Source organism: Tetrao urogallus, assembly GCF_951394365.1.
Source record: "Tetrao urogallus genome assembly, chromosome: 6".
Classification (NCBI taxonomy): domain Eukaryota; kingdom Metazoa; phylum Chordata; class Aves; order Galliformes; family Phasianidae; genus Tetrao; species Tetrao urogallus.
The window spans coordinates 56,483,702-56,506,918 of NC_136819.1; the positions used below are offsets into that span (position 1 = coordinate 56,483,702).

Here is a 23,217-nt window from a genome sequence, read left to right on the forward strand (position 1 = left end):
ACCCCTTACCATCGGTCCCAGAATGCTTCACACTGACCTATAGCAAGACTTAATGCCTTATAGAATCATAGAACCATTCAGGTTGCAAAAGATTTTGAAGATCCCCAACCTCAACCAACCCCTGCCGTGCCTGCATCCCTCAGTGCCACATCTCCCTGGTTCTGGAGCACCTCCAGGGATGGCGATCCCAGCACTCCATGGGCAGCTGTGCCACCGCATCACCGCTCTTTTGCAGAAGAAACATTTGCTCACATCCAGCACGAAGCTGTGTGCTGCTTTCCATCATTCCTGGGGACACCGAGTCCTGCAGAGACAAAAATCCCAACCTCGATGGCAGAGCTATCTACGTGGGCTTAAATCACTTCAAACCAAGAAACTGCTGACTGGAAATGAACAATTCCTGTCTACTTTATAGGGCTGTTTGTTTTTCAATGAGCCGTACAGTCAACCCATAAAATTGTGAACCATCCAGGCTGGCGAAAATCTACGAGGTCATCAAGTCCAACCATCAGCCCTATCACCAAACCCCACCCCTCCACCACCTCCAGGGATGGGGAACTCCATCACCGCCCCACGCAGTGCCTCCAGTGCCTGATCCCTCATCCACATGAAGGAACTCCTCCGGATGTCCAACCTAAGCCTCTCCAGCACAACCCGAGGCCGGTTTCCTCACATCCTATCATTTGACACCTGAGAAAAGAGACGAACACCTCCTCAGCGCCAACCTCCTGCCTTTGTGGCTCCATCCTAGAAAATGAGAGCGCAGGCAAAAAACCAGCACTTTGTGAGAGCAATTTGTGTCAATGGAGACTGCAGGAGCCCCCGGCCCCCTCCAAACCCAATGCGGTTTGATGCAGATCTGTGCAAAGAAGCAAACTTACAGTGCCATCTCCCAACCAACCCAAGGGCGCTGTGTGAAGAATCAGCTGCGTGCCTGCTGGCACCTCAAGCACTTGTATTTCTCCACACCTTTCTTTGTTCCATGTTCAATCTTTATCTGAAAAGAACCTGGGATGACAAAACAGAAGTCCTTACCCTGTTTCTGAGGCTTTCTGAGAGATCCGAAGGGCTTCACTGCTGATCTCCAAGACTTGGTTATCTTTGGAATATCCTTCAGATGGATGATGCGAGGTGTTACAAAGGATTATTCGAGCACCAGTGAGACTGTTAATCACAGAATGATAGAATGGCCTGGGTTGCAAAGGAGCACAGTGCTCATCCAGCTCCAACCCCCTGCTGTGTGCAGGTCGCCAACCAGCAGCCCAGGCTGCCCAGAGCCACATCCAGCCTGGCCTTGAATGCCTGCAGGGATGGGGCATCCACAGCCTCCTTGGGCAACCTGTGCCAGTGCCTCACCACCCTCTGGCTGAAAAACTTCCTCCTCATATCCAACCTAAACCTCCCCTGCCTCAGTTTAAGACCATTCCCCCTTGTCCTATCCCAGAAGCCACCACCATCCCCAGCACCACCCCACACGGCAGCCCTCCTTACCCCAAACAATGCTGCCAGGCACTGAACTGCTGCAATTGTCTCCTTCCTTTTTAAATCCATTGAGTACGTTCAATGAGGATGTCTCAAAGCAGAGGTCCCCCAGGAGGGCTCTCAAACAGCAGCACTGCCCTCTGCTGACTCCGGCGGGGCTCTGTACGTGCAGCCAGCAGCTCGTTCACTCAGCATCCGAGTCGTTTAGAGCAGGTAGCAGGACGAGCAGCTTTTGTTCGGTGTCAAACGCTGAGCAGCAGAACACCATTCAATGATGCTACACAGCTCAGCGGTGCTCAGCTCCTGCGCTGAGGTGCCTCTGCTACCGTGCTGTCCAGTTCAATCTCCAAGGATGGAAACTGCACGGCCCCTCTGACACAAGCACTGCAGCACTCCACCAGCCTCGTGGTGAAGAGGTCTCTCAGTTTTACAGCAGCACCACCCGCCGCTTGCTCTAAAACGCTCTCCCCACCAGCTGGAAGCCTTCTCTTTAGACCTGAGCTGTGAGCAATGCCCCCCATCCCACACAGAGGATTTCAGCCGTAGCCTCAGTGTCAGCAGAACACAGCTGGCCATAGCTGGTTGCTCGGCTCCTTCCCAACCTCCCCCCAGGGTCAAACCTTCCCCAGATCCAACAGCTCACCCCGGTGTCCCTGGTGATGCCCAGGGAGCAAAGTCAGCTCCCACGTGAGGCCTTCAGCCATTCTGCCATGCTGCACGGGCTGCTCTGGGCACACGCCGTCCTGCTGAGCAAACCTCTGTAGGATCTGCATTTCCTACCCCAAATCACAGAGCGAACTGCTGGCCTGCTATTAAGCATGGAGGTTGGTGGCCCTGCCTGCAGCACGGGGTTGGAGCTTCGTGATCCTTGAGGTCCCTTCCAGCCCAAGCCATTCTGTGATTCACGCACAGCCACGCACCCCCTCAGCACTTGTGAACGTGCCGAAGGCACAAAAACCACAAAAGGAAGAGGAAAAACACACAAGTCCAAGAATTCTGATTTTATATTCAGTCGTTGCAAACCAAGGACGTCCTGTTTCTTTACTATTTAATTCAAGGCGAAAGAAAAGAAAAAAAGAGATCTACACAAGCATGCCAAGGGCTGTGAGTGAAAAACAGTGAACACGACAGTCTTGAAAATACGTTTAATGTCTAATCTTATACAAAAGTGACAGCATCTTCAAAAAAATATCAAATCCTGTATTTATAGCTTCTCACTATCATACAGCAATATTTGTTTCATCTAAAGAAAATACAGCAGCAGGTGATAATCTATACTTTAAAGATGTGATTGCTTATATTTCATATTGTAAACAAATGCAGTATGTCAACCTCAAAGCACAAAACGAACTCCTCAGCAATTTAACTCAAACGATGCATAGAAATGGACAAATTCCATTGCAAAAGCTTCAGGCCAGAAGTTGCTCACACTTGACATAACATGTGATAAAGTTACTACACGGCATATAGTGACAACTTGAGTTTTTACACAATAGATTAACAGGGATACCCTTTTTTTCACTGCTATGCAAAGAACTTGGCTCACAAAAACAAAGGGGTTATGAAACAGTTCTCATGACCTCAAGAAATACGAATATACATTGAAAAAACATCCCATATATACTGAATTTTAGCCTAAATGTTCCGGTAATTGATCCTGCCTACTTCAGGAAGAACCTGGAAGCCTGGTTACCAAAACAAATCCCCTTCCAGCAGTCATTCCTTGCTACGTTTGCTGCCCTCTCCTTTCCTACCTCTTCCCATTCCGCACAGAGACGCAGAGTGCAATTTGGAACTGGAGGGTGCTGCACGATCCGCTCCTTTGGGACAGCTGTTGTTCATCACATTGGTTTATAACCTAAGGCTGCAGGTATTGCAATTAAAAGCACTTGAGCAAATGTAGGCAGTGTTCTACTGTGTTTATTTGGAATTGGTCTTGCCAAGATCTAAGTGAAGTGCGCTGCCCGGGCCAAAGGGTTTGTTTAAGGTAATACTGACACTTTGGGTTCTGATTCCTAGGGTCAGAGCTGGCATTTATGCTGCAGTGTGACACATTTCTCTTCAGCTCCAGTGCCATCTTCCCATAACTGAGACAAGAGATGCTCGTACCTTCGGTTTTCATGGCAGACTCGAGGAGCCCCAGCTCTCCCCTGCAGGGACACCGCAGTGCTCTGCCATGGGCTGGCACAGCCAACAGGCACCACTGCCAGCTCAGCCCACTTGTTCTGAAGTTCATCACATGCATGCAGGAAGCCATGGCAAGGTACGGGAAGCGAATTAACTTGCTTTCACAGTTCCACGATACGAAGACTCCCTAACGAGCTACACGTTAAGCAACACTGATTCCTAATTCTACCTACAGAGGCTAAGTTAGGAGATCCCCACCTGAGGATAAGCGAAACGTCCACGCTCAAATCCAGGCTATGAAATGCCACCACAGCTCCTCAGCAACGCGTGGCTGTGCCTCAGTAATGCCGCACCAGCAGTTACCCCAGCACAGATATGGCAAGAATATAAAGCTTCCTGCAGCGCCCCTTCCAGAGCAGGGGCAGCCACACAGCAGCACACAGCTTCTAAACATCCCAAATTACGCTTTCTCAGTGAGGTATGCAGGCACCTGGCCGGGAACGGAGCGCTGCTCTCCATTCCCACGTTCAGTGGAGCCCCGGTGAGGTTTGCTCGTCCCCAGCTGTGGCAGTAAGGATGGCACAAGGGAATGGCTGGAGCAGATAGAAAGAAAAGCCTCGCCAAAACCTGCTGGGAAGGGAATGGCCAGGCTGGTTTTCTTCACCTTTTAAGCTCAAGTTCAGTTTCTAGGGACTCTGAAAACACCCGCTGAGTTTACACAACTCGGCAGACAAGTCAAATTTTAAACAACCAGAACCCAGGTTAGATATAGGGAAGTACTTTACCTACGTGGGAGTTAATGCTTTACACAGACCAAGTCAAACCTCCAACCACCACAGAACGAGAACTGGCAAAACGAAGTCCTCATCGGCATGCACGAAACTCACAGCGGTCCATGAAAGGGAACGGCAACGTCCAGCTCACTGCACTGCACAGACACCAGCAGGGCGCCGACCAGCCAGACCAAGCATTTCAACGCACGCCTCCTCCTCCTCCTCCGCAGTCCCAGACTGGGCCATTAACTGTGTGCAGGATTTACAGAGTGCTGAGAAAGCCTTCGAGTTCACGCGCTCCGTCTCTGTCGTTTCCATTACTGTAGCACGTTCAAAAATTACATTTCTTGACAAAAAAAAAAATATCTTGAAATACTTTTTATTGACATTTTTAGAATAACCTGAAAATAGACAAGATACGACCATCCATCCATTCAACAACCAGCACGAGTCCGGCAACGAGACTTAAAGCATTCGTGGAAATTTAAGCTGTTTCTGATTCGCAAGTCCTTGTGCCTGATTCTTTAGGATCCTTACTTGGCAGCTCTCATTTTCCCAAGGAATATTTGCCAGAGTAAGAACCACGGATTTCAGTTTCACTTCTGCTCTTTGTAGCTCGTTTTATTAAACCAAACAATTACGCCAACATACGAGCAAGTTAATGTTATGCAAATTGCTAAATTGCTCCTTCATACCTCAAATGCACATACAAGAGGCAAGTATTCTTCATAGCCCCAAACATTACTGAAACAAAAACTGTAAAAATCTCTGTAAGTAGTGGATGAAGGTGGAAAGCTACAGTACTTTGTTGCCCAGAACGTGTTCAACGGTAAGGCTGCAAGAGACAACGAGAATTGGTGGTCATTGCAGGGCTTTCACAAAGCAGTTCATTAGCATTACAGCACTTCTTAGCTCAAGAACATTTGACCATGGGTTGTTATTCCCCGCGCGTCCTGAAAAGCAATCTCTCCAGACTACACACTACAGTATCTTTCATTCCTAACATTCTTACAAGTCTCTTCCCCTTTATTTTTTCTGTCTTTTAGAGAAGGCTTTCCAACAAGTGGAAGACCACTACAGCGCAGTGCTCAGACACGCTCCACCTCGATGGAATGTGACTGCTCTGGTGCACGAAGTTCAATGTTTAAGCAGAAAATCGCCTGTTATTCCACTGACTACGCAGACGAGCCCTTAAAGTCCTTACCTGCATTAATAGGCCTTTCGCTACCCAATTCCCACGCTTAAAAGGGTCAAGAATAATTCACCGATAACAAAAAACTAAGTCATAGAACGGGTTGAAAAGTACAACAATGAGCATCTAGCTTCAACCCTCCTGCTACCTGCAGGCTCGCCCAACCACCAGAGCAGGCTGCCCAGCGCCGCATCCAGCATATATACTCACATGGGGGCCGCCCGGCATGGACGGAGCACCAGCAGGACCAGACGGCACTTGAAAAGGATTAGGGGGCGTAGGATAGAGTCCTGGAGCCGGGTACGATCCTGCGGGTGGAGGAAACGGACCTGGCGGCGAAGGTCCCCACGTTCCAGGTGGGACGGTGCCCCACGGTACCGTCGGCGCCGCTCCCGGAGTCTGGGCAGGAGCAGAGTACGGCCCTGGGGGGGGATACGGCATGCTGGGTGCGGGATACTGCCCCGCCATTGTCGGTCCCCATGCTGTAGAGGGCATGGATCCCCACGGCCCGACGGGAGCGGGAGGCGCAGCCGGCTCCGTCGGACCGCCATAAGGTCGTGGAAGCTCTGGAAAGGGCATGTTTGGTGGAGGATACTGCCCCGGAGGGACGGGGCCCGGCACGGCTGGGGGCGGATACGGACCTCCGGGAGGAGGGCAAGAGGGTCCGCTAGGAGGAGGAGGAAATGGAGCAGGCGGTCCGGGGGGCATTGAAGGATACATTCCTGTAGGAGGAGGTCCGAAGGGCACGCTGGAAGCGGAGGTGTTGGGCGGCAGCGCCGAGGGCCCGGCGGGGGGAGCGCTCGGGTTGTTCCAAGGATTCGAGGGCGGCCAACCCTGAGGCGGCTGGGAGGGCTGCTGGCCGGGCTTCGCACCGCTCACTTTGGGGGTCTTAGCGGGAGACTGGTCGGGCAAAGCATCTGCCAACTGAGAGAGAAAGGGCCGTGAGCATGGGAGATCCCTGCTGGAGCTGCTGGTTGCCCACCTTCACCCACTACACAGATGCACTGCAGCTGCCTGAACGGGAGGAAAAGAGCATCTGCCGCCGCAGAGGGCTGCGTTCACTTTGTGCAGCTTCTATGGTTAAAGGAGAGAGGCATCCTGACGTGCCACAGTTCTAAAGCCAAAGATAAAAGGCAACCTTCAGCAGTAGAATCATAAGCAATTCTGGTATAAATCCAGGAAGAAGAGTTGTAAGTTTCCATTGTAGCTATTCTGATGCTATCAGGACAACAGGCCTCTGTGAGCACCGCAGCAGAAGAGAGCCTGCAAGGCACACCTGGAGGCCACAGACTGTTAGCTCTGCCCCAAAGCAAAGAGCTGCTACTGCAATGCCAAGGCAATATCTCAGCTGAGAGCTGCCCCTCTTCTCACAGAAGTGCCTGAGCAGAACGAAGTAATACAACTGGCAGATCTTCAGGAACAAAAAGCCATTACTTACCGAAAAATCATCAGTTCCAGACATTTTGCTGAAAAGTAAGGTAAAATAAAGTGAAATTCCTTGAAAATAAAGTACATCGAGGAAGAGTTCGATAAAGAATAAAGATAAAGAATTGGACATTTGTCTCATTCAAACCCAAAGGGATGTCCAGCTGGCAGAGCTTCTCAGCAATGGTTCCATCCCAACCACTGGGGTGCAGACGGACAGCAGCCACCCAAATGCTCTCCCTCAATACAGGAGCCAGCAAACAGCAGAACTGCAGCCTCCATCTCATCTCAGATGGGAGCAACGCAGTGTAAATGGGTCACAACACCAAGAAGAAATATTTCAGGTATTCGTGCCAAACAAGCAGCCTCTGCAGCAATGCCAGCAGGTATCCAGGCTCTATTCTAAACTGGGACTCGGAGAAGTTGGTGAAGTCAATGCCCCTAAAATTAAACACGTTTACACCCCCATTCAGATCTTATTTTCAGAAGTACCAAACGTGGGTTTTAAATACACTGAAGTCGGTGGATGCTCCGATTTGCTTTCACTGACTTCAGCCAAGCAGCCTTGAATGCTGACACAAGGAAAGCCTCTAACAAGTGCCTGATTCCTGACCTCTCAACACCTAAAGAAATGTTGCAAGACTGCCCCAGCAGAAAGGCTTATAAGCCTCCCACTGAATTCCAATCTACATAATGCAAGTATTTCACAAGGAACTGAACCTGTATTAGTAAGGTCTGTTTTTAAATCGACACAATTTGCTAATGGTAAAACAGCACTGCTGTGGGCAGTGGGACAATGAGCTCAGCTCCCATTACATCTTCAGCAGCGTCTGCAGGGAAGAACAGCAGCAATGACAGCTCAGTGCTTCCAACCATCCGAGGCACCTCTGCCACACTTTCAGGTGATGCTCCTTCGTTCTGCAGATCTGTTCTCACCCAGCCCCTCTCTGTGCTGCTCATTACTGTGTGTTCTTCCCATTCTCTTCCAGCCATTCCTCCTCCGTGCTGAGATGGAGCCGATTCCACTCACCCTTGCACAGCACCTCTTCCATCCCCTCGAGTATCCTCACTGCTTCTCTTTGAGGTGCCTCCAATTCTTTTGTATCTCTTGAGATGAACGACAAGAAACAGCCACAAAGAATCCAAAATGTGGGAGAGCCATTGATTTATACAGTTCCACAATTATGTTCTGGTTCATCCTCTATTTCCTTCCCAATACTTCTTCATGTTTGATCTCCTTTTTGCTCACTGCTGAAACTGACTCCCACAGCAGTACTTTATTCTTCAGTGTTAAGGGTCAGCCCATCATTTTATATACGAAGTGATGCACACAATTTCACATTCAAGCTCTCTGAATCACATCACATTTATCTACATTGAATTATGTTTGCCATTTTACTACTTAAGCCTTACTTTCCTGACAGCACAACTCTGCTCATTTCCCAGCAACGATCCATCAGGCAACCAAAGCCCTGCAGAAGCAGAGCAAACTCCTCAGCTGTAGGGGAAGTTATGGGATGGCAGAGACCATCTGCCATGGTTTAGGTTGGATATGAGGAGGAAGTTTTTCAGCCAGAGGGTGGTGAGGCACTGGCACAGGTTGCCCAAGGAGGCTGTGGATGCCCCATCCCTGCAGGCATTCAAGGCCAGGCTGGATGTGGCTCTGGGCAGCCTGGGCTGCTGGTTGGCGACCTGCACACAGCAGGGGTTGGAGCTGGATGAGCACTGTGCTCCTTTGCAACCCAGGCCATGCTGTGATTCTGTGACAACGGATGGCTGCAGCAGAAAGAGGCCTGCCTGCAAAGTGCCAGCAAAAATCCCCAATATTTATCAGCTGATTATTTCAAAAGACTTCTGTGCTATGAAAATTAAGGAAACAATTCTGCTGTATGGCTGTTAGGAGAAAACCTGCAGCAAAGCACAGCTTCTGATAAAGATTTAGTGGCTCTCTCACTTTGGCAAGCAGACTGGAGCAACATTTGCTGGCAACATTTGGCATAACTGAGACAGTGCCAAGCATGTCAAGGATCCTCTTGCAGACAGGATGGCCTCGTTTGGGGATCTTCCTCAAACACCCATTTCATCTGTGCAGTGCCACCTCCATTTATTAAAGGAGTGACTCTGGTGCTGTTAGACACACTCACCACACAAACCCATCTAGAATCCATGTGCCATTCCAGCTGCACAGCACCGAACTCCAGTCAAAACCTCCCTGAAATACCAGTTCTAACTGTAGCACTGCCCAAGGCATCCATGTGTTCATAAAGAAACTCTGACATTGTTGGACCCAAGATCTCAGGGTCCCCGCTGCCAACCTGTGGGCTCACCATCTCAGAAAACACACTGTTGCATTGATGAGGCTTTTAGCGACTGCAGGGTTAACAAGTGGGCTTGGAGTCTCCCTTTGCAGTTCTGTGTAGAGAAAAGCCAGTCACAGAATCACAGCCCACAGATCAGACGTCTCTTCCTGCTGCATTTAAACCCTACTTCAGACTGCACTTTCTTGGGGCGAGGGGAAAAAGAAGAGCGAATAGGAGGAGGAGGATTCAAGGAGTTGAAGTAATTTGGCACGCAGGAGAAAGGCCACAGAACTGGCAGCATTCAATCCAAAGTCCTGCTTGCATCCACGCTGCTGCAAGACAACATTTCCTTTGTGCTGTGCAGGCCAACGCCCCTGGCAGCACCCTGTGCTTTACAGAAGCACTCAGTCTGCAGCTCCAGACACAGCATAGGGCCAAAAACATCAAACTGAAGTGAGGCAAAGAGGGAACACCAGTGTCTGGGATAAACAGAGGGACAGCATGAGGAGCAGAATCTCCCACCCTTTATCCCGAGCTGAAACTTGGCACAGAGGACTTCCAGCACACCTACCCAGAAACTACAGAAACAGCCTGCAGACAAGAATCCAAGGCCTCCTGGACACCCAACAACTCACCTCTAATTACTAGGAATTAACAACATGCAGGTGAGAATGGCAGAGGCCCAGACGTGCTCCTCTGCAGCACCGCCAGGCCAGTCCTACCTGCAACACCGAACACCAGCTGAATACACAGCAAGCTTCAGAGCTCTGTGGAAACCCCACTGCTGGGCTTGATGCTCCGTAAGGCAAACCAAATCCTTCAGCCTCCGCCATAAAACAGCCCCACGGTGTTTCTTCAGCTCTGTGTCCTCTCTGCTCCCATCAGAACCAAGTGGAAATGAGCAATGCAGGAGCATTTTTCCCATGCTCTTGCCCTCCCTGGCTTTTCTTCATCACCGGTCCCCGGTGGCTGCCATTGGAAAGCGCTGCCCCAAACCCTGCTTCCTTCTTTTGCTAAAGCTATTCAAACAAAGCCTCGACTGTTTTCATAACTTCATCGGCTGCACAACATTTTCTGCACTCTTGATGTGACAGATTGAGTTCCCATCTCCAAGATCACAGAATCAGAATCACAGAACGGCCAGGGTTGGAAGGGACCTCAAGGATCACGAAGCTCCAACCCCCCACCAATGCAGGGCCACCAACCTCCCCATTTCATAGCAGCCCAGGCTGCCCAGGGCCCCATCCAACCTGGCCTTGAACACCTCCAGGGATGGACGGGGCATCACAGCCTCTCTGGGCAGCTGTTCCAGCACCTCACCACTCTCACAGCACACAACTTCTCCCTGACATCCAACCTCCATCTGCCCTCCCTCAACTTCAAACCATTTCCCCTTGTCCTGCTGTTATCTGCCCTTTCAGAGTTGATTCCCCTGAGATCACCTTCCAAAGAACAACAGAAATCCTCCTCAATGCAACAGGCACAGCTGCATTTCCACCGGGTGGCACAGCTCTATCAGCAAAGAGGTTCTTTTGTCACTGTGACATGACTAATGCCTACCAGCAAAACCTCAGCTACAACAGGATTCCTGCCCACATAACTCTAACTACCAACACAGCTACGCAGATCAAATGCAAGAGAGACCACTGCCAGCTTCTAGTGCAGCTTCTCCCTTCAGGCATTAAGCATCAGCAGTTTATAGCTGCCCCTTCTCTGTTTTTAGGGTCTTTCGGATGCCACACTCCAGCACCGTGCAACAATTTCACCTTTATCCATTAGGGAAATAAACAGCAGGCAGACTGAAGATAAAAAGCAACAGTTGCATAGTTAGCAGCTGCTTTAGATGCAGTGATCTTTTTGTTCTCTCCTCCGCCTGTTTTGACGGAAAAGAAGGCAGGAGGAGGGTTTTTAGTCTTCAGATTGTCAGCACTGATCTAATCGTGAATGACAACCACAACGACGCTCGTTAGCGCGTTTCTATAAATTACCAACGACCAGAAAAAAAAAAAACAATTCAAAACAGAAGTCTTAACAGTTTCCAAGGCCAACAAAATACACGGCCATAAGGAACTGTAATCTGTTCCATTTCTCGACACAAGACAAGCCGTTCCGTTTCACAGCTGCCTCCCCTCCTAAGATGAGACCTGATCACTTCGGGTGGCCCCAACATCACAAACAGAAGCTTCCCAAACCAGCAAACATACATCAGTGCTGAGGTGGCTTATCTGTGTGCCAGCTGTGCTGCAAACCAGCAGAGAACTGCAAGTCTCCACTGCCAAAGATCACTCCTGGCCACAACAGGGGGTGGTGAGGCACTGGCACAGGTTGCCCAAGGAGGCTGTGGATGCCCCATCCCTGCAGGCATTCAAGGCCAGGCTGGATGTGGCTCTGGGCAGCCTGGGCTGCTGGTTGGTGACCTGCACACAGCAGGGGGTTGGAGCTGGATGAGCACTGTGCTCCTTTGCAACCCAGGCTGTTCTGTGATGACTCCATGAAGAGCCTACCCTGGGAGTTTTACAGAGATGCGAGTCGAGCAGCTCCAAGAAAATTAAAACATCTCTTCCAAAGCAGCTTCTGAACATTCCTCAGAGACATGCAGTCCATTTTCACCACACTGTCCTTGTTTGGAGAAGCCTGCTTATGTATTTCCAGCTTTAGCTTTGTTATCAGTTCTTTGGAAGCCTTCCTGAACTACCTGTTAATGTTAATGAACACCTACATCCTCCTAACAACGCTACATACTCACAAATAACCAGCTAAATGCGAGCAGTTATCAAAGGTCCTCCTTGTTTTTAAAGCAACACCAAAACTATGTGTCATCTTCCAGTATCAGCCCCACCGATGACACACAGAACTCCACGCCCTTCTGCTTCTCTGCAGAGATCCTTCTCCAGCATAACTGCTTTTCTGAATACAGCCTCACCGAACGGACACAGCTGGTGCCTTTTCATTCTTGATTCCTCACTGAAAGGGTATGCTTGAATGAACTTCAGCTTCAAAATTACCTGAAGTGCTCTACAGGAGGAGCTTGATGGTTGGCACACATTTTAACATCAGTCATTGGTCCCACTGCTCTAGGGAAGGGATGCTTCAGGAATTGCCTTTTTAAAAATTATTGTTTAAAAAATAAAGACCCCTTGCTTCCTACATCCACAGACAAAAAGGTTGAACAGCACGAGGTGATCATTTTCCTTTGATTGCACCTCAAAACCCATTTCCCTGCCAAATAGGCAGCTCGGTCTCCAGGAAATGCTCTCTTCAATTTTGCACTGTGCTCCCTTTGTCAGTGAGTCACCCACCTGAAGGATAGCAACACTCGAGAAAACAAAATGACTTCTCACAAGCCACAGTCACAAACCTGATTCGGGACTTCTCTTAATGAGAAACGTTTAACGGTTATTTATACACCGCATTTATATATTCATTTATAAGCTCAGATCCTAACAGCGGAAACCGACCAAATATTTCACCCAGCCGAAGCAGAGCAACCCGCTCCCCCGAGGCCTAAAATAGGGATCGTCACGAATCAGCCAGCTCGGCTTCCCAGCCCCCAGCCCCACCTAGGCGCAGGCGGCCGCAGCCACCGTGCAGCCCCTCCCCGTGACCTCGGAGCCCTACGCCCACCCCGCCCCGAGCTCCCGCCACTCCCCTCAGGGCAGCGACCACCGGCGCCGCCCCCGCGCGGCTCCACGGGGCCTGGAGGGGCGCAGCCGGCTGCGGCCCAGCTGTCCCCGGGGGCGGCTCCGTGGTTGCGGGGAGAAAGGCGGCGCCCCGCCGCTCGGGCCCTCCATCCCCCCCTCCCTCCTCGTGTGCCGGTGCCCGGGGCCGGGCGGGTACCTGCGGGAGTAGCGCGGCGCGGCACAGGCCGGAGCGGAACCAGGCAGCAGGCGGCGGCCCACAGCACCACCGCCTCCCCTACGCCCAGGCGGAAGCGGAAATGCGTCACACGCCCCGCCCCCGCGCCGACCGGAAGGGTGGGGGAACCAAGCCCCACCCACCCCCACGTGACAATCCCCCATTCGTCCCGCCCTTCCGCGGTCACGTGGCGCTGCCCCTCCCCCACCGCCGCTGAGGGGAGGCGGGGTGGGCGCGGCTCTTCCGGCCCTTCAGGGCGCCGCACGCCGCTTTCCCCTATTGACATTTATTCACATTCACCCCAGCTCCTGTCAGGGAGCTGTAGAGAGCAGTGGGTGCTCCCCGAGCCTCCTCTTCCCCACACTGACCCACCCAGCTCCCTCAGCCGCCCCCATCAGCCCTCCCCGCTCCCTTCCCCTCCCTTAGCACACTCCAGGGCTCCGTGTCTCCCTTGCATGCCACCGACCCATGGTAGTGCCAGGAGCAGTGCTTGGAGGTTCTAACGCACAGCCCTGCCTGCGTCCCATTGGAAGACATTGCTCCAAACTGTGCAGTGGGAAAAAAAAAAAAAAAGAAAAAAAAGTTGGGATGAAATTACAAGTTCAGAGCCTGCATGCAATTCTTAGGGAAGACAATGGAAGCTGTGTGTAAAAAAATTGGCTCCGAATTGTAAGAAGCGTTGTTTTCCATCAGTCCATTTTGAGTCCCGCTGTGGGATTATTTCAGTTATTCAGAAAGGGAGTTTTGTGCCTCTGTGAGAGCAGCTCTGCATCGTAGGGCCTGTGCTGTTGTCTCTGCATTACAAACCTGGGCCACTGCTTTCTATCATATAAACATTTGGGCTGCAAAGCAGCAGTGCTGTAACCTCCTGTTCAAAACAGGGCCAGCTTTGAACCTTGGCCTGTTGGGTTTTGAGCATCTCCAAAGAGTGAGATTGCACGACATCTCTGGATATCCAGTGCAATCCTTACACACCAGCACAGTGAATACCACCATTATGCCCCATAATAGTCAGACTTTCCCTTGCTGTGACTTGGGATTCGTTGTCCTTTCGCCACGTGGGAGCATCTGTCTGCTCTGTAACCCCCCAAGCACTGTGCCCTCCCCAGCTGTATGAGTGAGCTGCCTTCTCAATGGATTAGGATCCCTTTTGTCTTTCAAAGGCCGAACTGTGTGCCTGAGAGCGACAGACCATACCGAAAGTAGGTCTGTTATTCTGTACTACAAGCAATATGGTACTATTCACCAGCAGGCTGATCTCAGGTGGGTTGAGAATGCAATGGTGTAGGCAATGTGAGCATCCGGATCTCTCCTGTTGGATTCTTGCTTACATGACACTGGATTTCACTTCATAACTTTCCAGCCTGTCAGATTTAGTACTTCGCAGGGACAATAACAGGTTTTGAAATGTGACAAACATTACAGTTGGGAAACTTTATTGCACCCAGAGGGCAGTGCATGCCACAGGCAGTAAATCCAGAGGAACAACAACAGTATGGATTTTGTACCTCCTGCTTTTACAGCAGCCAGTCAGAAGGTGGAAATCCGACACATGGCGGAGGCGTCCCTTTTTCACCTAACTAGAAAGTGAAAGGATTTGTTTTGTGGGGTTTTTTCTTTTTTTTTTTTCTTTTTTTTTTTTAATAGGATTAAAATGATGGACTGTGACATCAGTCTTAGTGAAGAAAATGCCAGCCTTTGATCATAGAATCATAGAATGGCCTGGGTTGCAAAGGAGCACAATGCTCATCCAGTTCCAACCCCCTGCTATGAGAAGGACACCAACCAGCAGCCCAGGCTGCCCAGAGCCACATCCAGCCTGGCCTTGAATGCCTGCAGGGATGATGATGGGCTGGAACAGCGAGATCCGAGATAGAAAGCTTCAGTTGTAGTGTTGGTTCTCTCTGGGTTATGTCACTCTGCTTTTATATTCATGCTTCAGTGTACACTGTGAACATTATGCACTCGGAAGAATGAGCTGAGCCACCCTGAAGCTCGATTTTAAAGGATACCAGATGGTATGTTCAGTGCACGTGGTAAGCTTTTATATGCTTTCCCCTGTGGCCAATCACCGACTGATAATTTATTTCAAAGCCCTCATAAAATAAATCAGTTTGAAAATGACGCTGTCTCTAGTTAATAAGCGCTCCTTCTCAAGGCAGAAGGTTGTTGCCATGAAGATAAAATCATAGGACTGGTTCAAAGTGCGTGGGGATGGCAAATGCACCCCATTGAGAAGATGAGATAAACTGGATTGAGCTGGAAAGGAAGCATTGCTGCTTGCTTGTTGTGAAATTACGAGCAGGTGAACTGTCATTAGAGGCACTTGGACAGTCACTTAGGTTCCAGTATGGGTGTTCTGTGACAAGGAGTGAATTTTTGGGGTACGTTTTCTTTGCACAGTGGTTGATGTGTAGAGCCTTGATCGTACATCAAGCCACCGCGTGAGCTTGTTTTCAGAGTTCAGAGCTGCTGACTGTGGCTGGCGGCAGTAGAGAGTTCTCTTCACTTGTTCTTCAGTGAATAGGAATTAGAAAATTCCTCTCTGTGTGACATCAGTGAAGCCCACCTGACTTCTCTTCTCCCAAAGAGGCCCAAACCCTCTCCCTTCCTCATGGCTCCAGGCCTTTCTCAATTCTGTTTTTGTTCTCCCCTCCCCCTGCCCAATGGCTGACTTTGTTTTCTGTCTGGTGTTGCAGTCCTCAGTCTCTCAATGAGTTTTGTGCCATTTGCTGCTTTGCTTTCAGCCTCAGATCCTGCTGACAGATGATAATATGAAATCATGGCCCCTTCATTCTCTGGAAGATCACATTTTCAAGTGCTTGCTGCAGTGGAGACAAGCTGGAAAACTTTTTTTAGGCCATCACTAAATTAAAGGTATTGCTCCTGCCATGGGATGTCCGCTGATCATCTCTGCAACCATGAGAGCAGTTCCAAGCAGGAAGAACGTGCCTGGATTGCTAAAGCTCCATCACTCCGTTTTTCACCACCGCCCTGCCATGCCATTTGTGGCCATATATTCGTGCCTCGTTTTATCTTTCTGTGCAAAGCACTTGGGATCCGTGTGTTCATCAAGAGATGCTTCTGTGCTCAGGCTCTTTTTCTCCATCTGGCACTCTGCACTTCCTCTGCAATCCCTCTGGGGGCCTTTGAGATCTCCAGTTTTGCACAACCCCTTTCACATGCATTTCCATATGTGAAATTAATCGTTCAATACCAAGTCACTCATGTCTCTGCTTCAGATGCGTATTGATGGCATAATCATACTGCTAAGGTCAACGATCTGCTGATTGGTGCCAAAGAACCCATTTACAGTCAAATGGCTTGTAGTAATTCAGGGAACTATGCACATAAGGATCATTTGGGCTTGTGAGGGCTCAGTAAGTTACTGATAGGACAAAGGTGCTACTGAAGGGCGTGTGATGAATTACTATTCAGTGCAAGATATCGTGTATGAAGGGCTACATTCAGATCTGATGCGGTCAGTGTGAGCTGAGCTTCTTTTTCTCTTTGCATGAGGTTTGGAGGCTGGCTCCTCTGCCTCCTGCTCTACTCGTGCATCTGGGAGTGCCTTTCTATTTTAGCAGCACAACACAAGTCAACCACCTGACCCAAACCCCTCCAAATGAAGACCAGGTCGATGTTCACCTGCTGTCTCTCATAGTTGGGGTATTTCCCCCAGTGCTGCCATGACAAACCAAGCTGAACATTTACCAGATGCATGGAGCAGCTGAGAGAGCGTAGTGCCTTCCCCACCGACATCGGTACTTCTTACAGCACTGATACAGTGGGACCCACGGCAGAGAAATATCATGCCAGGTATCATTTCCTCCATCCTCACATCGTGGCTATCAAGAAAGTTACTCTGCTAGGAGTCGTTTTGCTCTGGTGCGGTGTTTTAGCTTTTTCCAGCAGTAACACGAGCGTTCCGTTAGCTGGATGTCCCCCACAGTGATGGACCAGGGAAACAGAAACAAGAGATTGATCAAGAAGAATAGATCGGGTGGAGTTGGAGGCGAAAAAAAAGCAGCTTCAAAGAGGACTGAAGTTTGGAATCTTACTTCCTTCTCCCTCACTGAAGACAGGGACTTGATGACTTGTTGCCGTGTTAGTTTCAGGCTGCCCCATCAAAAGAGCACAAATCTCATCCACTGCAGCTGCAATAGGGTAAATTCTTGTCGCTCAGCTAACAGTCGTTTAATGCTCTGCGAAAATCCGTGGGAATAACACCAATGTCCTTCCTCCTCCTCTTTCTCTTGAGCTTTCAGCCCCTGATTCAGCAAATAGCTGAAGTGCCGTGCTGAACTGGTGCCTTTGAGTTGCTAATGCCGTGCAAAAACGCCATGAGAATAAAACAGTCTGCATAACCGCTGCTAAGAATCCACTTCCTTCTTTGGGTCTTATTTTTTCCACCAGCCTGCTGGAAGGGCACTGCTGGAAAAAAGCTTAGCCTGGGAAAGACTTCTGAGCTAATAAACCCGCCACAAAAACATTTCTGCAGTGATATTTGAGGTCAAATGGATTTGTCGAGTCAATAGCCACCGAAGTCTGAAGGATTCCTATAAATAAAAGTGACTTGAAATGTTTTTCTTGTCTGACAGAGCTCCTTTAAAGTGCAAATACGGCTGGAATGAATTGAAGTCCGGATGAAAAGAAAAGAAACACCTACTTCTGAACTTTTAAACCTTGGAGTTCTCTCCAGTCACATCCTCAGCTGATAATGAATGTGGCAAATTCAATGAAGAATCTCTGCTCTTTGGGCTCTTGAGGCATTCAGCATGATTTCACAGTTCCTCTATTCCTCTTCTGAAAACAGGAAGAAATTATGCAGGGTAGTAGCTGTTTAAATACTAGAAAGTCTCTCCGGGGAGAATTACAGACATCTGAGTGATAAATTGGAAGTGAGATAACAGAAGGTTTGGAACGAGCCTGATGCAAAGTTCATTTCAGTCAAAGTTTCCTCACTGATTTTGGAGCTTTGTATGAGAGTCTTGTGACGAGCAGTGTGTTGGGTGATGGTTTTGTCATGGCAAAGGGTTACCGGGCAGTTTCCACAGGAGCAGGGCAAAGGAGAGGGGAAAAAAGGGAGGGAAAAAAAACCTGCCAGTTCATCCAGCACTGGGTTTTGTTCATGGAAGTCGTGCATCCAAACTGCACCGAGTGATCCTTGCAGCCAGGCTGCTGTTCTCCTGCCAGACCTCTCCTGTAGCTCCGGGCAGTGTGGGTTTGTGTTATGATTCCGTGTTATGCCAGAATCTCCCCTTCCCAGCAAGCTGAATTAGCAGAACCACTCCACACAGGCAGCCATTTCGAAGGAAAGGCACAGACTGCCGGGATAAAGTGCCTCACAGAGCACGCTGGGCTGCTGGAGCAGCATCGTGGCACCCGAGGAAGGGGACGCAGTGGCTGTGCTGCTTTGTGCTCCCTGGGCACTGCTGGAGGTGGCTGAGCAGAAGGGGTGCTTGCAGGCTGCCTGCAGCACAGCCCATTGCCACATCTGCCTGCCTTCCCAGCTCGGCCTGCCTTCGCCCGGCTTGGCAGCAGTTCCTTCTCCTCCTCCAGGAAATTCCTGTCCTTTAATTCCACACCCCGTGACTGCTGCCCCACGCTTGGTTAATGCCAGTGCTGCAGAACTCCCTCCCTTGGCCACCGCTGCTGTATTCCTGAGCCTATTTTAGGCTCAGACCTGACGTTCTTTGGGACGTGGAGCATCTCCTTGCTTTAGTTTCCAGCATCCTGAACAACGAGGTAATAGCATCGAGCCACTGTTGTGACACAAATAATGAAGACAAATGACTCTTTCTCAGTAGTATTTCGGCTCAGTGACCCGAGGTCCAGGCTGGTTGGCAACCTGAGAAAACCAGTCTCATCCCGGACTGCTTCACACCCCTCCCTCAGCCCTCCTTCAGCTAAACACATTCCGAGCAAACAACAAAATGTGCTGCCAAAATACAAGAAAGAAGCAACTCCCTAAACAGGAGTTTCCCCGGCCCCGCGGTGTGAACCACAGGTTTAATGAAGAGACAGGCAGCAAAAACAAGAAGCACGTTGCTGTTATAACCTATGAACACAGAATGAATCGCATAAGCAGTTTCTAAGGAACAAGTAGGTGGTGAGGACTGCGGGATCAGACTCGGAAAGGATTGCGCTGAAGCGCAGGAGAAATGAATGGACTCTCCCTCTCTGCAAAGATTGAACAGCTTGCGTCGTACTTAGGCCTGGGATTGCTAAAAACTGCTCCTCTTTTAGATGAAATACATATGGTATGCCTGCTGAAATGTGTTTTCGTGATTAAAAATAAGCTGCCATTGGCCCATGGGGTAAGTAGACATGTGCGGCGGGGTACCTCATTCATTCACCACGTTGCAGACAGTTCTCTGCAGTGATTGTCCCCACTGCTGGAAATTCACAACTACGGCCACATTTAAATAGTAGAACCACCAGCATCTAGTGCCTCTTTCGGAATAGTTTAATAACACTGCTATTGCTAATGCTGATTTTGGTAGAGACAAGGCAATTATGGTCTGCTTCCATTATCTGTGCGACTGTCCCTCAGGCATTTACCAGCGCTCACCAGTACTTGGCTGCATGGATGCTTGGCCAGTGTTGTGCTTTATATCGAAATAGAGAAGACATTATGAAGGTATTGTATCAGAATATGGATACGATGAAGCTGAAGGATCAGTTTTCTGGCCAAGAAACGAAATGAAGGAGAACTTTGGCTTTGGATGTGTGTGGTGGTACTGCAGCCAGTATGAAGCGGAAAGAGGCACAGACCTTTTTGCTTGACTTCTTACCACTGTGCTTTTCAGGTTAAGGGGGTTAAGATATACTCAGCTGTGTTTTCAGCTGCTACAACACCGTGTGTTATTTGCTAATGCCATATGTTGTCTGTGCGATAACAAATGTCCCTTTCCCTTCCCCGCCTGGAATCACAATAAAGGAATGTGTCCAATACAGCGAGCAATTATTTACTTGTGCTTTTGCTACTAAAGGAAGAGCAATACCCACCTTTCAGTCCACCTTCTCCAATACAATATTCTCCTATTTTCCCTTCACATTTGCCCTCCTTTTGGGCATGGGATCAAGATGACTTGTGTACAAGGGCCAGCAGCATTACACCAAGATGCAATTTGGCTCTGAGCATGTAGAAATGACAGGATAAAAATGACAGGATGTCCCACGCGCCAACCTGGCGCTCCCCTGATGGCAGCCAGATCTCAGGCATCTTCTGGTCTAGTGCCAGCATCTTTTTACTGTAGAGATACAGTGAAGAAAACCCTCCAGCTTGTCCTTAGCATGCAGCTTGTCAGGTCAAAAGTGTCCTGGGAAGTGAGGAATTTGAGGGAAGGCTAAAGTTGAGGCAGTGATGTTCTTCACCAAAACCACGAGGGTGGTGTTGTCCCATCTTTACTGAGAGAGCTCGTGGCCATGCACACAGAAGAATGTTTCTGCTGTACCCTGGCACGGGTTCCATCCCTCAGTTCAGCTGACACCCCAAATTCCCCTTTCTTGCTGCAGTTTCCCACTCAAGTTCCCTCTGTGCTCCCACAGACGTGCTGGCATGGAGGTACCCTTTGCTTACTTGATTTATTAGATGCCTCGGGAATAACACTGGGGTGCAGATAAAGTAGAGAAATTAAGTTCTGGGGCTTGTCCTGTTACAACCAGACAAATATCCATGAGCCCTAAATTACCTCTGTGATTTTGCAGCTGTGTTGGTGGAGAGGCACTCCATGGCAAACACAGTAGGGCTATGCCTTTTCCCCAACCCCCCATCAACCCTGCAGTATTTTCAGGAGACCTTTCCTCCTTCCCTAAGAAAGAGGAGATGAAGGCTTGGGTGGCTCTGGCCAAGCTGTATGGCCACGCAGCTCAGGCTGATTTTTCTTGAGTGAATTTGCTGGATTCAGGCTTTGGATATCAATTAAAAGAACACTACTCTTTTGTCTCGTGTGTTGCCCCCCCTAAAAAATAATGAGCTGTTTAATACACTAGAGGCAATTTCAAATTATCTCCCTTAATGAGGAAGGTTGTGACAGAAGATTTATTACCCTTTCTGATCTGCTGATGTATTTCCCTAACCGTTCCAGCAGAACCAATTGCTGTATTTGTATGATAGGCTCTATTTTCGGGGGTTCATTAGTTGTAGGCTAAAAATAACACCAAAGGTCTCAGTCTGAGAGCTAATCCAATTCTTTTAATTGGAAATAAAATTTGATAAGACAACATTCGAATCGTAACAGCATCAAACATTAAGACCCTCACTGGGCGTTTTGTCCAAATTGGAACTTCATGTGACTGCGCAGAAAGACCTGACCTAGAAACACCATTGCATCACTGCTAAAAAGGACCAAACCCAGCCTCCTCATTAAAAAAAAACCAACAAAACAACTCACTTTTGTACAAGCAATGGATGGTAGCCTAGTCCAATCGATGCACTTAGAAAAAAAGGTTTGGCAGTGAACCTGTTCAGCTGAAGCAAACTCAGGGATGCTCTTAGCTAGAGGCTGGTTTAATGAGAACGGGGAAACGACTAGGATTTCTTTTCCCACGGAAAGAATTAAAGAGAAAAGAAGGAAAGTAATATGGAACAGCTCCCAGCTGGGCGTCCTACCTCTGTGCTGGATTCAAACCTTGCTGAAGCTGCTACAGCCCAGCGATGGCGTTGTGCCGGGACATGAATGACGGTGCGTAACACGAGCCCAGGGCTTTTCCTGCTGCATCATTCCAACGGCCACGGACCTAATAGGGAGACAAATGCTTTGGGTCTTACAGGCTGTGCTCCTTGCAGAAAAGGAGAGAAAGCCTTGCTTCGGAGTTCCCAGGGAATTCACGTTCCCTGCGGGATTCATGGCAGCCAGCCTGAAGGGAGCTGGGGCCAGGGAAGCCTTTGGGGCTGCTGGCGCATCACAGGTAGCCGGGGGGTTGTTAAGATGGATGCGGGGAACAGGGAAGTCGTTGCGACTCACTTCAGCCTCACCCTATAGATTTTATATGCATCAATTATATATTTACATCTCAAACTCTATTATTCATCGAGTTGAGTAAACAGGCATTGATTTTTGCGCTGCAGCACAGCTGCGTGTTTCTGAGGGTGGTGTTCTCTGTAACCTCGTAACCCTGACCTCATCCGCGCTTCCTGAGAGCAGGATTTCACATGGGTCATCAAGCTGACCAAATCTGCAAGCAGCCACAGTCTGAATGGCGATCGATGGGCTTTCCGTTCTGAACGGGCTCCTCCACCCACCCCACGTCACACACAGCTGCCAATGCACCTCTAGGATGCAGAAGCAGCCAGAATGAGATGGAAAGGACGCCTGCCGTGGTCTCGGTTGGTCAGGCAACAGCAGCTCTTCCACCTCAGGGAAAGAGAAATGTGGTGGCTGTGTGGATGCAGCACCAAGGGCTCACACAGTGCAGCTCAGAAGGCTCCTGCAGTCAGCAGGTGAGCTCCCTACCAAACCTTATGATGCTTCCAGGTGCACGTAAGGGGGGCAGAGAGAAACCCTGAATTGCATTCTGGAGCCCTGCCTTATTTCAGAGGTGAAGAAAAATGACCGACTTCATAGCTGGCTTGGCTATATTGAATCAATGTACAAGTTCCTTATTGGATTTTTATTGCAGATAAAATTGACAGAGAAAATCACTGGGATATACTTAAAAATGGGAAGGAAATGTGCGTTCCCAATAAAAAGGTCTCTGAAGGTCTCTTGTTTCATAGGAAGGAAGCTGTCTTTATATTACATGAACTATAAAAAATGATTAAAACTGAAGAGAGACAGGAAGCTGATAATTTGATTTATCATCTTAATGGCTATGATTCATGAATAAATAATATAATGGTTTATGTCTCTCTTGTAAAAGAAGTAGAGAAGAGCAATTTGTCTAATAAATGACTTCAAAAATTACAGCTGAGCCTTGTTTGCCACATTTGTTCTATTTAAAAAGAATGAGCGAGTATCTTACGTCTTATTACTTACTAGGACATTTGTTGTATTATTTATAAGAGTCAAAAACCTTAACTAAAAGCCACTCATCTCTGACCACAGTCTCCCATTAG

The 23,217-nt window shown here is 49.1% G+C and overlaps 1 protein-coding gene across 1 annotated transcript; it reads right to left on the reverse strand.

Moving 5' to 3' along the window:
* Positions 1–5,205: 5,205 nt before the first annotated feature.
* On the reverse strand, positions 5,206–7,036 carry MAPK1IP1L (mitogen-activated protein kinase 1 interacting protein 1 like; the record flags this gene model as incomplete). Its single annotated transcript, XM_079537496.1, has 3 exons — positions 5,206–5,217; positions 5,785–6,498; positions 7,013–7,036. The coding sequence occupies 3 exons, from the start codon at positions 7,034–7,036 to the stop codon at positions 5,206–5,208; spliced, it is 750 nt and encodes a 249-aa protein (XP_079393622.1).
* Between the last annotated feature and the right edge of the window lie 16,181 nt (positions 7,037–23,217).